This window comes from Heterocephalus glaber, unplaced genomic scaffold (genome assembly GCF_053883595.1).
Source record: "Heterocephalus glaber isolate CG9 unplaced genomic scaffold, H.glaber_assembly_v1.0 deba00001532, whole genome shotgun sequence".
In the NCBI taxonomy this organism is placed as follows: Eukaryota; Metazoa; Chordata; class Mammalia; order Rodentia; family Bathyergidae; genus Heterocephalus; species Heterocephalus glaber.
In genome coordinates this window covers 25,739,121-25,756,709 of record NW_028258330.1, presented here as the reverse complement: position 1 = coordinate 25,756,709, position 17,589 = coordinate 25,739,121, and the positions used below count along the sequence as shown (strand labels likewise).

Below are 17,589 nucleotides of genomic sequence, written 5' to 3'. Positions count from 1 at the left end.
TGTTTAATATTTCTGTGGATATTGTGAGGGAAATTAACTATAGGACAAGAGCTGAAGCAGGGAAAATGGCTGGGGTGGTATTGCAACAGTTTAAGCAAGACGGTAGTTGTACTAGGGAGATAATAATGAAGATTTGTTTGTTTCAGACAGGGTCTCAAAATGTAGTTCAGCCTAGCCTTGAACTCACTATGTAGCCTAGGCTGGTCAGCCTCCCAAGTGCTGGGATTATAGGCATACACTATCACACCCAGTTTAAAGGTTTTTTGTTTTTTGGTTTTTTTTGGTACCAGGGATCGAATTTGGGACCTTGTGCTTGCAAGGCAGGCAGCAGAACCACTGAGCTAAATCCTTGGCTCTTGAAGATGTATTTTAATATAGTATCTCCAAGTAATAAAATATAAATAAAATTATGTCAAGCCAAATGAAAAAGAACACTTTTAAAGAGAAAGTTTATCATGGCTTTGCATTGTTTGGTTTTTAATCTTGAGCAGATTTTAATTTTTTAAATTTATTTAATTTATTTTATTTTTTTGGTACCGGGGATTGAACTCAGGTCCTTGCACTTGCACAGCGGGCGGTGAAACCACTGAGCTAAATCCCCAGTCTGAGCAGATTTTTATTATTTAGTTCGTAGTGAAAGATTATGTGAAAGTGGAGAAGAAAAGTCTACATAAGAGAGACAAAAGGGATTTAATAATCACGGATGACATTTTTTGACTGCCTCTAACAGATGTTTCTGTTTTCTGTGTTTAGCTGAGTACTGATGATAAAAATTACTTCATCCAATCACATCTTACTCCAACTGGAAACGGTCACGTAAATGGAGATGTAGCGTAAACACACATTACATTCAGCATATGCTTTTCTGTAGTAGATGGCATGCAGTCCAACTACCTGCTATGTACATGTTAGTTTAATATGAAAACCAGCCCATTAGCTGATAGGCTTTTTGAGAACTGTTTGTTACAGTATTTCTGATACTGAGGCCCATTCTAAATTATCTGAAGCATCAAAACATTATGATAGGAGGCTACTGATAATGTAAATATCCTGTTACTACTTTTTACTAACAAGGATAAATGAAAACCAGGATCCATTAGAAGATAGTTGTAATGTTTTTAGAACTTTGAAAGGCAAAATTGATAGCTTTTGTTTTCAAAAAGAGATAAAAAGTTGATCTCAGGTAACTAACATATGAAGCTTATTGTGTGCTAGGCACTGTAAATACTTTGTACATATTACCTCACTCAATTCTCTTTTTTTTTTTTTTGGTGCTAGGGATTGAACTTGGTACATGGCGCTTGCAAGGCAGGCAGCGGAACCACTGAGCTAAATCCCCGGCTCCTCACTCAATTCTCTTAAGACCCCTGTGAAATAAGTTACTATTCCTATTTTGGAACAGAAGAAACCAAGACTTAAAGGGGGAAAACAACTTGGCCAAAATGGGAACCTGGAGTTAAACCCTAGTCTGGCTCCCGGCCTTTGTTCTTTCTACAGTGCTAATTTGTTCTCACTAAAGAGCCTGTCAGTGACTTTTACAATGTTACAGGACACATTTTTGCATGTGATTTGGGCTTGGAGAAAGTGCTCCTGAGTCACCAGTATGGGCTCACTGAAGCCAAGTTATGTACTTCCCTTCTGGTTCTGGTGGATTGGTGGATTGGCTTGTAGTAGCAGGCCAACACTCCTCCTGTCAAGAACGGCTAGATAAGCAGGATCAGTGTAAAACATGTCTGGTTGAAGGCACTGGAAAGTGCCAAGATTACCAGGACTTGAGAACAAAGTATAAAAAATGAAACCAAAGGGCCGAGGATTTAGCTCAGTGGCTCTGCCACTTGCCTCGCAAGCACAAGATCCCGAGTTTGATCCCCAGTACCAAAAAAACCCCAACAAACCAAACAAAAAGTGAGACCAATAGTTTGAGCTGCTTTCTTCTTAAAGCATTTACCAGTTTGTAAGTGGTACAGGCTGAGAAGCAGAGAGTGGAACAGGAAGTGTCTAGTAATAGGCCAAGGAGCTAAGCAGAGCTATTGGTAGTCTCAGGGTGCTGGAGAAATAAAAATTTCAGTGTAGTAGCAACCAAGGTGGCAAGGCTTAGGACCTCGCTTTGAATTACCTCCTCTGAAGGACTACACACTAGGAGTGAGGGTAGATCGGATATAGACCAGTCTTATAAAGACCAAGTACTGCTTCTAATTAGCTCAATTCCTAGTTACAGTGGCTCAATTCTAATTAATTGCCAGAAGCTCTGAAGTTTTTTTTTTTTCTAGACGAAAATAGCCTCATCCAGAGCCTCTATAATTTTTCATTGGCATTGTCTGTCATTCAATTAAAAATTACCAAACATAATAAAAGACAGAGAAAAGGACAACAGTTTCATCGGTGATTCAGATACTAAAATTACCAAACTTGGACTATATTTATTTATTTATTTATTTATTTGGTACCAGGGATCGAACTCGGGTCCTTGCGCTTGTGGGGGAGGCAGCAGCACCACTGAGCTAAATCCCCAGCCCTAAACTTGGACTTTAAAATTACTGTGAAGGTGGTATATACCTGTAATCCTAGCACTGGTGAAGGCTGAGGCAGGAGGATCACTGTGAGACCTTATCTCAAATACTCAGTAAAATTACTATGATCAGTTATTGATATATTTAAAAAATGGAAGATAGGATATAGAATTTAACCAGAGAACTAGGATATATAAAAATGAATCAGATCTCGGGGCTGAGGATGTAGCTCAGTGGTGCTGCCTCCTGCCTTGCAAGCTCAAGGTCCTGAGTTCAATCCCTGGCACCCCCCCCCCCAAAAAGAATCAGATCTAAATTCTAAAACTGCAAAACATATTAAAAAGTAAGAATATAGGGTTGGGGATTTAGCTCAGTGGTTTCGCTGCCTGCTGCGCAAGCTCAAGGACCTGAGTTCAATCCCTGGTACAAAAGAAAAAAAAAGAATACAATTGATGCTGCTTGTGATGGCATATACTTGTAATTCCAGCTGCTTGGGAGGCTGAGGGGGGAGGATCACAAATTTTTCTTTATTAACTTTTTTTTTATTAGTACATATTTGTCATACACATTGATCACATTCATCATAGGGAATTTTTACCTGTACATAATATATCTTTTTTTTTTTTTTTGGTACCAGGAATTGAACTCGGGTCCTTTCACTTGTGCAGCAGGCAGTGAAACCACTGAGCTAAATCCCTGGCTGTACATAATATATCTTAATTCTTCTTTTCTTCTCATCTACACAAGCTTTGGAGGATCACAAATTTGAGACCAGCTTGGGCAATTTAGCAAGACCTTGTCTCAAAAAATAAAAAAGAGGGCTAGGGATTTAGTTCAGTGGTTCCACCGTCTGCCTCGCAAGTGCAAGGTCCCGAGCTCTATCCCTGGTACCAAAAAAAATTAAAAAAATAAAAAAGAGCCAGGCATGGTGGTGCACATCTGTGCCTGTAATCTCAACACTCAGGAGACTGAGGCAAGAGGATCACCATGAGTTCAAGGCCAGCCTGGGCTACATAGTGAGTTCAAGGCAGCCTGAACTACATGGTGAGACCCTGTCTCAAAAAAACCAGAAAATAAAAATAAAAAAGCCCTGGGGATGTAGTTCAATGGCAGAACATTTGTCTACCAAGTGTGAGGCCCTGGGTTCATTCAACAGTACCGTTAAAAAAAAAGCAATAAACAAGTTTCATAGATTATACAAAGCTAAAGAGAAGATTAGTGATCTGGAAGATAAGAGCTATAGAAAATTTCTAGATTGAAGCTTGGAAAGAAAAAGATATAGAAGCCAGGTGCAGTGATATGTGCCCTTTTATCCCAGCTGCTTGGAAGTCTGAGGCAGGAGGATGACAAATTCAAGGCTGCCTGGTCAGTTTGAGACCCTATCTCAAAATAGAAAGTACTGTCATGTAGTTCAATGGTAAAGCATCTCCGGATTCCATTCCCAGTCCCGCCCCCCCCCCCCCAAAAAAACCCCACCAGAAAACAAAAAGCCGTAAGAACTCTATTATGAGATACAGTGAAAAGGTCTACTATGTGTACCAGTGGAGTTGCTAGAATGGGAGAAGGGACAGAATGAGACCAAATCAATATTTGAATATATTAGAGGTTGAAAATTTTTCAAAATTTTACCAAAGATTTCCAATTGAAATTCTATAACCCCAATATGTCCTATATGAAATTAAAAGTTGAGAAGTTTTTCTGTTATCTAGGAAGTGGCAAAAATAATCACCTATACTCCACAGTCACATGTTATATCATAATCTGTAGGTTAACCACTAAAAAAATAGTGTCTAGATGTACAACTGACAAGCAATAGGGTGAAAATTGCAATTATAAAACATAATGTAGGCCAGGGATTTAGCTCAGTGGTTCTGCCGCCTGCCTTGCAAACACAAGGACCCGAGTTCAATCCCTGTACAAAAACCCCCAAAAAATAGTGTAGAAAAAAGCAAGAGAGAAGATAGAAAAAAGCAAGAGAGAAGATAGAACAAGTGAAAAATAGGTTATAAACTTATACACAAATATATTAGTAAATACATTTAATGTAAATAGATTTTAAAAATCCAACTAAAAGATAACAGCTGTCAGACTGGGCTAAAGAAAAAGTTATATGCTCCTTTTAAGAAACACTTCTAGGGGTGAGGGTGTAGCACAGTGGTAGAGCACATGCTTACCATGCACAGTGTGCTGGATTCAACAGAAACACATCTGAGATATAAGGACATAGGTAGAAAGTAAATAGAAAAGGCTATATTATGCAGTTATTCAAACATGCCCCAAAGAGGCTGATATAGCTGTAGTAAGACCAAATAAAGTCTCATGTATGCTAGGCAAGCATTCTATCACTGAACTACATCCTCTCTTATTTTGAAGTAGGGTCTGAAAAAAAGTTGTCCTGGCTCGCTTGGAACTTGCGATCCTCTTCCCTCAGCCTCCCAAATAGTGGGATTATAGTTATGTGCCACTGTGCCTGGCAAGAGAATTATTTTGTAATAAGATTATTCTACCTGGAATATGTAGTAATTCTACATAGAACTGCATCTAACTACATAGTTTCAAAATGTATAAAGCAAGAATGGTATAATTAAAGGAAATAGACAAATCTGTAGTCATAGTGGAAAATGTTTAATGTACCTCTCTCAGTCCATGATAGGACAGACCCCCACCTCAATCAACAAAGATGTAGAAAACCTGAACAAATCATTGGCAAACTTAACCCAAATGTCATACTGTGGAATGATAGACCTATAAATGTTAGTATGTATGTTATTTTCAAGTGTACATGGGTCACTTGCCAAAACTGGCTAGATCATGGGCCATAAAGCAAGTCCCAACACATTTTACATGACTGAAATCATTTTTTTCCGATCATAGTAGAATTAAGTTAGAAACCAATTATTAAAACATAAAGAGATCATAGTAGAATTAAGTATCATAGTAGAATTTATGATCATAGTAGAATTAAGTGGTGGCGCATGCCTGTAATTCTAGAAGTCAGGAGGTTGAGGCAGGAGAATCTCCATGAGTTGGAGGCCAGCCTAGGCTACATAGTTTGAGGCCAGCCTGAACTACCTGGTGAGACCCTGTCTCAAAAACAAGGGCTGGGGATTTAGCTCAGTGGTTCCGCTGCCTGCCTCGCTAGTGCAAGGACCCGAGTTCAATCCCTGGTACCAAAAAAAAAAAAAAAACTAAAAAGAAAACTTTCAAATATTTGAAAATTAAACCCTGTATGTTTTATTCTCTTTTGTTCTTTTTGGTGCTGGGGTTGAACACAGGGCTTCACACGTGCTAAGCACATGCTCTGGCACTGAGCTACATGCCCAGTCTGTATGTTTTATTTTACTTTTTTATTTTATTTTATGTTATTATATTTTATTTTATTTTTTGAGACACGGTCTTGCTATGTAGTCCAGGCTGGCCTTGGACTCACTGTGGAGCTCAGGCTGGTTTCAAACTCATGGTAATCCTCCTGCCTCAGCTGCCCAAACGTTGGGATTATAAGCATGCACCACCATGCCTGGCTTGTATGTTTTAAAGTAGTATCAGTTTAGGGAAGAAATGTAATGTCAGTAGGAATTAGAATATATTTTCAGATGAATGATATTGAAAAAAGCCCAGCATATCAAAACTTGTATAATTCTGCTAAGCCATACTCAGAAGAAAATTTGTTGCCTTTAATAATAAAAAACAAAATATTATGCACAACCTTCTGTTACTGAGACAAAAATTTACATGAAATGGACAAATTCCTAGAAAAACTAATCTAAACTGATAAAAAATGCAGCAAATTTAAATAGTTTTATTTGTGAAAGAAATTGAATCTGAAATTTAAATCTTAAAAAAAGCTCAGGCCAAGATGGCTTCATAATAAGGGACTTTTCTCAAATCTTTGAGCAAGAATTAAATTACCAGAGAATAGAAGGAAAAACATTTCCCAGTTCATTTTTTTTTTTTTTTTGGTTCAGCAATCTTGGTCCCTTGTGGAATTCCCCTTAACTATCAATCGGGTATGTGTCATAGAACTACAATTGGGCTGGGGATTTAACTCAGTGGCGCCTTGCCTGCCTTGCAATCATGAGGTCCTGAGTTCGACCCCTGGTACCAAAAAAAAAAAGAACTAAAATTAACCTCATGACTTACTATATAAACAGTTCCTAAGCACATATACATTTTTTGAGCCAGGGTCATGCTATATTCTCTAGCCTGGCCTTGAACTCCTGAACTCAGGCAAAATCTACTAGATTTAAGCAATCTTCCTGCCTCAGCTTCCTGAGTAGTAGAAATATAGTCATGCATCACCATTCTAGACTAAACAGATATTTAATACACATCAGAGTTGTTTATTCTCTTTACTCAATTCAACAAATAGTACCAGTGGGATAAAATGACCCAGGGCACTAAAATTATTCTCTCTCATATGTACATTGGCCAATTAGCATAGGACAGTATTCTAAGAAGGAAAACAGATGAATCGTTTTTTCCCCTACTCCCAACTCAGAAAAGTGATAATTCATAGTAAGGTGGGGTTTTCTTGTTTTTTGTTGTTGTTTTAGTAAGGTTTAACTTAATTTCCTTGCATGTTTATTTTTTTCCTACAGACTCCATTAATAATATACCTCTTCCATTTCCTAATTGACTATGCTGAATTGGTATTTATGGTAAGTAACTTTCAGATAAAATTATTAATTTTACAGCTTGTTTTTAAGAAAAAATCTATCTTAGTAATTTGGGAACTCTCAAAAATAAAAGCAAAAACATATCTTTAGTTTGAAATTGTGGGACTATGGTAGTATGATAGAAATGTGAGGAAAAGTTTCTGACTTTTGGCTGATTTCTGATTCCTTATTCTGTAGAATATTGTTTCTGGACTATATAGTCTTGAATTTTCTGACGAGATTCTGTGATTGGCTTTAATTGTGTCAGTGTGGGACATCCTGAGTTTCCCGAGTGCTCTGCCAAGAGAGTCTGTAAAGAGGACATAGGCCTGATGAGACTTTCAGGGACAAGAGTCTTGAAATGGAGTTGACTGGGCTATATTTTGGAGGCTGAAAGTCTAGGGTTGAAGAATGTGGGTCAGTGGGCTGGGGATTTAGCTCAGTGGTTCCACTGCCTGCCTCACAAGCACAAGGTCCCGAGTTTGATCCCTGGTACAAAAAAACAAAAGAATGTGGGTCAAGAAATACCCAGAAAGCCTGTAGGGTCTTCCTTAATAATTATAATAGCTGCTATTTATTGAAGACTTACTCTGTGCTAGGCACTGGCCATATATGAGGGTTGTAAAACAGTGGATATTATTCCCATTTTACAGAAAACGTGGGGAACTTGCAATTCTAGAGCATATGTGGGACACCAGATTGAAGTGGCCTTGATAGATGGTTATTATCTTCAGAGTTTTCCAGTAAGGCCTTGCTGAATGGCTCTTGCGTTTGAGTAGTCAAACCAAACTGGGGGCTAACATTCATTTGGACTGGGTGGTCTGCTACCAATCCCAGAACTCTGGGGCCTGGCAGCACTTCTTTACTCTTGCACTAACAGAGTTCTGTTTCCTATTACTTGTCTTCCTTTTGACAGATAACTGATGTACTCACTGCTGTTGCCCTGTATTTTGCAATCCAGGACTTCAATAAAGTTGTGGTAAGTAGTTAGTGGGTGGGACAAAGCTGATGGAATTTGGTAACCCGTTGTTCTTAGTTACTGTAGGGAATCAAAGATCACTACTTAAGAATACAACTGCTTTAAAATGCTCAGAAGTGGGAGTGAAACTTCTGGTGGTTCAGCCAGCCCTGGAATGACAAGCCTGTACCCACAGGCAGCTCTACTAGTCCACACAGAAAGGTCAGTTTAATCTGGGTAGCTTACTATAGTCACACAGCTGCTTAAGTTGAGACTTTCTAGAACAGAGTTGAATGACAGTGGTGTTAATGAGGTCCCTTAAAAAACCTTTCATTCCTTTCACCAGTTTTTCCTTTCAAGCAAAATGAATGGAGCTTTTAACCCACTGTGTTAGGGTTATGTGATGTAAAATTGGATCCCCAAATATTGATTCTGTTTCCCTGCAGAGTGATTTATTTTTTGTGGTGCTGGGGATTGAACCTAGGGCCTCTGCATGCTAGACAAGTGCTCTATCACTGAACTGCACCCCAGGCCCGAAAGAATAATTTTAACTAGAAACTTCGGCATGTATTAAATGTCCGGTGAAAGTATTGATATAAGCCTTAGTCTTAATCCATATGTAATAGCCAAAGGGAATTGTATAGTGGAACTATCCTCCTTTTCCTGGGTTTTGAGAGTTAACAGATTAACCATGTGTACTATTCATGTAGTTATATTAAAAAATATATATATAATATATTTTTATATACTTTTTAATATATTTTTTAAATTTAATTTTTTTTTGGCTACAGTCCTCGATTGGCTGGCAGCCCCTGAGAGGATTTAGGCTGGGGTGAGATAAGGCTGCATCTCATTGGGATTACCTGCTTGTGGTGCATTTTCACTTCTGTTGCTGAGTAATACAGCCAGAAATAGCAGTCTGCCTTTCTGTGGCACTGGCCATCAGTAACAAATAGAGGGGTTGGCTGGGGATAGTGGTGCATGTCTGTAATCCCAGTACCTGAGAGGCTGAGGCAGCAGAATCTCTGTGAATTTGAGGCCAGCCTGGGTTACATAGTGAGATCAGAGCCAGCCTGAACTACAAAGTCAGACCTTGTCTCAAAAAAATAAAACAAATAGAGGGGTGGTAAATTCTATAATTTTAGACCTCAGATCATATCTAGATGAGGGTTCTTAATTTGGAGGTTAATTTATTGGTTTAATGGATCTATAAAACCCTTGAAATGGTATGAAAAATCATGTGTGTATGTGCATGTGTCTTTTTTTCCCCAAGAGTCCATAACTGTTGCTGGTGCTCAAAGAGTTGTTGACTCCTCTCCTAAAATATTAAGAACTACACTTTAGAGTATCACTAAGGTCATCTGGTATACATCTTACTAATGGAGCATAACTTAAAAATTTTAGAAACTGAGATAAAATGCTGCAGTGGCATTTCCTTGAGGTCATTGATGAAATGACTGGGAATGAGATCCATAAACTGAGGAATTCAGAGATAAATTAGTAGTGGCTGTTTTCTTCCCCAAGATAGGTTGTATATGGGGCTGGACTTGTGACTTAGTAGAGTGCTTGTTTAGCATCCATGAGGCCTGTGGTTTGATCCCCAGCATTGCACCAAAAAAAAAGCCTGGTGTGGGATTACACCTGTAATCCCAGGACTCTGGGAGTCAGGAGGATCTCAAGTTTGAGCCCAGACTCAAAATCTCTAGACCTTGTCTCAAAATAAAGAATTTGTGAAAAGGGCTGAGGACATAGCTCAGTGAACTTTGAGTTCAATCCCCAGTAGGGGGTGAGTGCGGGGAATATAGGTTGTGAATGTATGTTTATTTGAAGTTATATAAGCCAAGTTATCTAGGAATGAAGTGGCATGATATCTACATGTTATTATTTTTAAAAATTTTTCTTTTTTATCTCTACAGTTTAGTGTGTGTGTGTGTGTGTGTGTGTGTGTGTGTGTGTGTGTGTGTTGTTGTTTTGCTTTGTTTTGAGACAAAGTCTCACTATATAGTTCAGGCTGGCCTCAAACTCACAGCAGTCCTCCTACCTCAGTCTCCAGGTGTGCGCCACCACACCCAGCCTCTGTAGTTTATTTTGAAATGGGCTGGCAAAATAAAAAAATTGTGTGCAAGTGTATATGTGTTGTATATATAAAGATAAAAGAAATGGGGCAAAATGTTAAACTGTTGGATTTAGGTGTTTACTGAATTACTATTTCAACTCTTCTGTGGTTTGAAATTTTTCAATATAAGACACTAGGGAAAATAAATTTGTATATATATTTATATGAAAAATATATGTGATCTGTCTTATCTGTATGTATGTATATCTAAGGGAAGGTTGGTAGCTTTCATTTAAAAATACAATCAGCCACATCTTTTCAACTAAAATGTAAAACTGAAGTGCTTTAATGAAAGGGGACTATTGATGGTAACATCATGTATATTCTCTCTTGCTATATATATATATATATATATATATATCTTGGGATATCTATATCTATAGATATATATCTATCTATAGATATAGATAGATAGATATCCATTTATTCTCCTGTTTAAATGTCATAGAAATACTTCTGCATCCCAAATAAGAGATTTTTGTTTTGTTTTGTTTTGTTTTGCAGTGCTGGGGATCAAACCTAGGGCCTTGTACATGTTAGATAAGTACTCTACCACTCAGTTATACCCTCAGCCTTAAAACAGTTTTTAATGGGGGGCGCTTAATGGAAGTAATAAAAGTAGGTTTCAGCTAGTTTTCTAAGAAAGTTGGACTTCAGTGTCAACAGGAGAGATATCTTTAGTACAGTAATTTTAATTCATTTATTGTTTGAGTTTATGTAGAAACATTTTTTTCTGCATTTTGTGATTTAAAGTGGGAGAAAAAAAACCATATGAGTTATTGTCAGTATCCTGTTTTTTTAATCCACCAAAATATACTGTTATCATTAAGACTAAATTAAAAATTGTAAATTTTACTTATTTGTTCATTTGACTGCTTTACAGTGCTGGGGATTGAACCCAAAGTCTTGTATATGCTATACAAACACTCTACCATTAAGCTACATACCCAACCCAATTGAAATATTTTTGTTTATACATTCTCAGAAATCACTTAGAGCATTAGATTTCTCAGTCAGAGTAAAAATCTTATGTATGCTATGTCAAAAATTAACTGATTCTGAATGGCAGCTTTTGGTGCTTCTATTGTACTACAGTTAATTTAGACAGAATATCAAGCTATATCTTCCTCTAAAAATCTCCACTTTGTCAGAAGGGATCATATCATACAGTCTTGGAAGCGGTTTAGTTTTGCTAGCCTTTGGATTCTTTTTTTTGGGGGGGGGGATAGGGTTTTTTTCTTTTTTTTTTTTTGGTACCAGAGATTGAACTCAGGACCTTGCACTTGCCAGGCAGTCTCAATGCCACTGAGCTAAATCCCTGCCCCTGAGATAGGGTTTTATTGTGTAGTCCAGGCTGGCCTTGAACTCTCTGTAGCCCAGGCTGGCCTCAAACTCATGGTGATCTTCCTGCCTCAGCCTCCCTAGTGCTGGGATTACAGGCATGTGCCACCGCACCCGGCATTTGAGACTTTTTATCCTTGGTAATGAAGGAAGCTATGTCTCCATCCAAATGCATCCTCGAAAACTGAGGCTTCACCCCTACCCGCTCTGCAGCCATTAGCTTGTGCAGTATGAATGCTAATTGATGGTGACCAATTGAGCATCACAGCAGTTTACATCTACCTCACCTGACAAAAGCAGTGTTAGTCTAGTCTGTTCTTTGCTGAGGCTGGTGCCTCCTATTTGGAACTCAGAATTTTAGCCATATTCTTTTCTCTAGTTGGATGTGGTGGGGATTTTTAAAACAGGTTTTATCTATGCTAAAAGAGCTGATATTGGGCCTGTGAGGTCAGCCATAATGGTGAAGATGCTTGTGAGATTGAGGGAGATAAGAAGGAAGGGAACAGAGGACTTGGAGGCTGCTGCTCTGTCTTTCCCTCCTGGTGACTTACTTCTCAGAGGCTCTTTTGTTTTGAAGTATGTGTTTGAGAAGATTGTGGCCACAAGTCTTTTCCTTCCACTGCTGGCCAGTGTCCCCTTTGTACAGGATCTACACATCCCTGGTAGCTCCCCTTTCAGTGCAGCCCTGCTGGCTGGGTTCCAGTCTGGGGAATGGGTCTCTAGTCCCACCAGTATTTCTGCTGCTTCTAGAGAAAGTCGCTGTTTCCTTCTAATGGCCTTCTTTGTGGTTCTTGCCCCTCCAGGTGACCACCTTGCAGAAGAACTCTTAGCTAGTGGGCCTCCTTCCTCTACCACTGGTGTGGCTTCCTAAGTGCTTTGACTGCACATCCAGCTCCTTATTCTGATAAAGCACCTTCATTTATATTTTGTTTTCTGTGAGTGGCACTATAAATTTTACTGATGATTATCCTCACTACTTAACTTGGACTTTGCCAACTGTGAGAACAGAGAGATGATCAAAGGGAGGTTTTTGAAGTTTGTTTCAGGTTTCTGATTAAGCCTCTGCCTAAACCAGTGCAAGCAATCTGGGACTGCTTGTATTCCTGTGATGATCTCTTGACCTTTTGTGTGAGTGTGTGTGTGGTACTGGGGATTGAACCTAGGGCTTTTGCAGTGAGCTACTTCCCTAGACCTTTTTTTTTTTTTTTTTTAATTTTGAAACTGTGTCCAGCCTGGGTATCCTCTTGCCTTAACCTCTCAGAGTGCTAGGATCACAGATGTGCACCACCACTCCCAGCTATTTCACATACTTTTAACTTTATGAAAATGGTATAATGCAGTATATAGTCTATTGTGATCTGCTTGTTTCATCACTAAATCTGTAATCATATATGTTGTTAGGCACTTGTTACTTTGGCTTCTCTGAAATACTCTAATATAAATTGGTTTTATGCTGTCTAAATATTCTTTGATTATTAAATCAGCAGGCCTCCCATTTAGAATTCAGGGGCTTTTTCCATCTGTATTCTGACCCGAGTTTGCTTATAAGGTTGCCTACCTGTTTTTCTCTCTGGAACACACCCATGAACTTGTTGGGACACATCAGGGGAGGGCAGGAGCTTTCTGCCCCTATCCCATTGCATCTTAACTCTCAAGCTGGCCAACCACACCCCATTCTCCTCCTTTTTATCATGACCATTTCACACCTCCTTTACAGAAGTAAAAAAACTTGATACAGAAGAATGAAAAGGAAAGAACCTAAGACACTATGACATTTGAGATCATTCTACTTTGCTTGGACATACTTTGCTTTACTGATGGAATTTTTGAGTCCTTAGACCACTGACAGTAACTGAAGAATGGCTAAGGACTGGCTTTGCAACTCAGTCATTCATTCAGCCATTCAGCAGATCTTTTCTTTTTGTTGTTCTGTGTTTTTGTTTTTTGGGTTAGGATTTCACTATATAGCCCAGACTGACCTCAAACTCTCAGTGATCCTCCTGCTTCAGCCTTTCGAGTACTGGGATCACAGGCGTGCGCCACCACATCCAGCAGCAGATCTTTATTGTTTGTCTGCTGTTGCAGGTTGTTAGGCATTCATGGTGAGCAAAAATATGGTTCCTACCTTTATGGAATTTGTAGTCTAAGGAGGATGCTTGGCAATAGTTACCTAAATAAATGAAAAAGTTATAACATGAACAGAGCTATGAAAGAATATGTATAATAAGGGAGTTTTGCCTAGTTGGGGGCCAGGAGGAAGAGTGAGCTTTCCTGAGGAAGTGATGATGTAACTGAGTCTACGTGGTCATTAATTATGGAGAGAGAAGAGATCAAATGCAAAGGCCTGGGAGCAGAAGGAGCCAGCATAGTCATGGCGTTAGAACTTGGAGAGTGGGAGGTGGGGGAGCATGTATGAGATGAAGATACAGCCAAGCCAGGCAGGGCTGTGGAGGTCATGGCAGGGACTTTTGTCTTCACCCTAAAAACAATGAGAAATCATTTTGTTTCATGTATTCTGTTATTTTTTCTAGTTTAAAAAACAGAAACTCCTCCTAGAACTGGATCAGTATGCCCCAGATGTGGCGGAACTCATACGAACCCCTATGGAAATGCATTACATCCCTCTGAAAGTGGCCCTCTTGTAAGTATTCTCTGACAAATCAGGCTTCAGGCTGACAAATGCAAGGAAAATCTGATGTGACTTTCCCATGTTGTTTGCTGTATTTTTGGAGATTTGTAGTCTTAGTCATCAAGTATTTGCTGTGGTTCTATTGCACAACTGGGGTTCTGGCCAGCACAAGAGACAGAGCTATTCTGTGTCTGTTAGGACAGAGACTCACACAGGGACATGCACAATCAAACCCTTCACAAGTGCTTTCTGACTTAGTGCTGATCTTGGCTCCAACCTACTTGTAACCAGTATTTCTTTAAGAGAAAAGTTCTTCAATGGTGATATATGGAATGAATAAAATTCTGGTCTTTATGTGGCTCTTGTTTTAAGCAGTTCCAATGTTCTGTGTAAAATTTAGTCCCACATTTGTAGTTTAGAAAACTGAAATAAAATGACAAGGATACCTGTCACTGCTAGATGACCAGTATGGAAGAATGGATGTTATTTGGGCATTGTGAAAGAATTCTCGAGGAGTACCCAGTGCTGCCGGTTAAGTTTAATTCTTTCAGGTTATTTGTATTCCTGAAATAGGCAAATGTGAATTATTATTCGCAGTAGTTAACTAATAGTCATTGAATATTAATAATGTGCTGGTTTCTAAGGATACATAGTAAGCAAAATAGACAAATTTCCTTATGGAAAAACATGCCTTAGAACTCTTCAGGATTAGAAGAAGCCTTATTTATTTATTTATTTATTTATTTATTCTGGTACTGGGGATCGAACTTGGGTCCTTGTGCTTGCAAGGCAGGCGGCAGAACCACTGAGCTAAATCCCCAGCCCAGAAGAAGCCTTATGAGGAGAGTTTATTCAACTCTCTGCCTTATGTGTGAATTTCTTGTTCAGTATTCTAGATCGGTGTCTTTTTGAAGATTACCTGTTGTATTAAAATGGCTTGATTTTCCTCCCATTAAACAATTTAGGAGTGTCAGTTCATATCTATGTGCTTGGAAATATAGATGGAAGCTGCCTAACCTTAATAGAACCAGAGGTTTAGCAATATTATGAGTACTTCTCGACTCATGTGTCTCCTGGGGGTAGGGTTGTGGGGTTTTTTGGGTTTTGTTTTGTACTGAGAATTGAACACAGGGCCTTCATACTGAGGTACATTCCCAGCCCTTTTTAAAAATTTGTTATTTCGAGACAGGTTCTTACTAAGTTGCTTAGGCTGTGCTCAAACTTGTGATCCTCCTGCCTCAGTCTCCCAGAGTGTTAGGATTACAAGTGTGCCAACCTACCCAGTTACTAGCAGTAATTTTGTAATAGCTATGGTCATTTCTTTAAAGGTTGTATAATAAACTTATCTATAGTGGCTGGGGAAAACCAACATTTTAGGCCTTTGGCTTTAGAACTGCTAATCCTACAGTCCTGGGAGATACTGGATTTAAGGTTTTTATTTGTGAATAATAGTTATAATCTCTTCCTGAGACACTGATACGTTTCTTCCTCTATGGTAATCAAAATTATGTAACTGGCTTCCCTTTTACTTTGTCCAGCATAAAACTCAGAGCTGGATTTGAAGCTGATTATTATAATGCTGTAGAAGATCCATTTGGTCTTCTTTCCTTTGCTTTTACTTTCTCCTTTTACTTATTTTTCCCAGCTTTTGATTGTTGCTGTTTTTACTTTACTATTTTTGTATTTTGTTTTCATTGTTGCTACAACAAATCATTTGTAGAAGCCGGATAGAAGTAAATAAAAATGATCCATTGAGACTATATAAGATTTCTCAGCTCACAAACATTTCAGATTTTTCTCAGTCCATTCTTTCCCACTTTGGGAGTGGTTAAGTATCCTGGCTTATCTCCTTCCCAGTGGAAGGTCCAGATGTCCTGTGAAGTTCTATGGCAACTGGTTGTTGAATTCAATGGATACTTATTCTGCCTGTGAGTTCTGGGTCAGTACTGCTTGACTACCAAGAGGGATAAGTAGGAGAAACAACATTGGCTTTAGAGCCAGAGAGACCTGCTTTTCAATGTGTTTATTAGCTTGTGAAACCTTGGGCAAATTACTTAACCACTGAGTCTGTTCTCTCTTCTGTAAAACTAGAATGTTATTGGTCTCTGTGATAATCAAGTATGATGATTTCCCAATTACCACATAGCACAGTGTTCAGTACCTTTTACTTATTGAAGCCCAAACCCTACTCCTTTCCCTTTTACTTGGGAGAATGAGTTTCTAAAAAGTTGCTTTCCTTTGGGTACACTTTAAATAAATCTCTTGAACTTCCTAGCTATGGTGGCCAGGATTCCCTGGTCCATTGACCAGGATTACTAATGCTAAATATGTGTGTTCTTCCCCAGCTATCTCTTAAATCCCTACACGGTCTTGTCTTGTGTTGCCAAGTCTACCTGCGCCATCAACAACACCCTTATTGCTTTCTTCATTTTGGCCACGATAAAAGGTAAGGCCCTGAAGGAAGTATACAAAGCTCAGTCCATGATTTATGCAAGTTTTATAATTTACATTGTGGGTTAAAAAAAAAAGAGCAGCATTTAATATCTTTTAAAATTATACATACAAGTAATACAAGATTATTATGGAAAAAGTAGAGAAGCCAAGGGAGGCGGGGAATAAAATGTTCTGAAAATGTCCTATTCATAGGGTTACTTAAAAAAGTTTTAAAAGCTTTATACCAAGAATAGCAGTCTTTTGCAGCTCTCTTCCTATCCCTAGAGTTTAGCTTCTTAGAAGCAACTACTTTCTGGCTTTTGCTAGCATTTACTTTGTATTTCTGAATAATAACTTATACTGCTGTTTCATGAATAATATATTTTAGGTATAATTACATTCCTAGTATGGTAAACAATGATTTAGATCTTTTATACCAGTATCTTCCACTTTGCCTGATTTTCCTGTAGTAATTATATCACAGTTTTGATTAAGTGAGCAGTCAGGGGCTCGGGGTGTAGCTCAGTGATAGTGTGTGCTTAGCTTGTACAAGGCCCTAGGTTCAATCCTTAGCACAAAGAAATATAAAAAATAACTTTTAAATGAAAGGCATAGCCAGTACCTATATTTTGACCCTTTATGTATTATTCACTGCTGGTACATAGTAGCAACTATGATCCCTATTTTCTTTCTTTTTTTTTTTTTTTTTTGGTACAGGGGATCGAACTTGGGTCCTTGTGCTTGCCTTGTGTGGCAGGAGGCAGCACCACTGAACTAGATCCCCGGCCCTCCTATTTTCTTTTTATGTAACTTTTCTTTGTATGCTGGGGATCAAACTCAGGACCTTGCGCTTGTGGGGCAGGCATGGTATATAACCATTTATTTTGGGGAATATTATGATTATCTTTTAGTGCTTGTTTAGATTTTTGCTTAGGTTTTATTTTGTA

The 17,589-nt window shown here is 38.6% G+C and overlaps 1 protein-coding gene across 19 annotated transcripts in view; it reads left to right on the top strand.

Moving 5' to 3' along the window:
• Window positions 1-17,589, top strand: part of Pigu (phosphatidylinositol glycan anchor biosynthesis class U) — a 153,785-nt gene that overhangs the window by 19,008 nt on the left and 117,188 nt on the right. For 18 of the 19 annotated variants that reach the window (XR_015442013.1, XM_087188895.1, XM_087188893.1 and 15 more), the window contains 4 exons: window positions 7,109-7,168; window positions 8,082-8,144; window positions 14,112-14,221; window positions 16,555-16,655. Coding sequence is in view for 18 of the 19 variants with exons in the window: in XM_087188895.1 (XP_087045021.1) it covers window positions 7,109-7,168; window positions 8,082-8,144; window positions 14,112-14,221; window positions 16,555-16,655 (334 nt within the window). In the remaining variant the exon portion in view is untranslated. The other variant, XM_021246957.2, reaches the window with a different exon arrangement.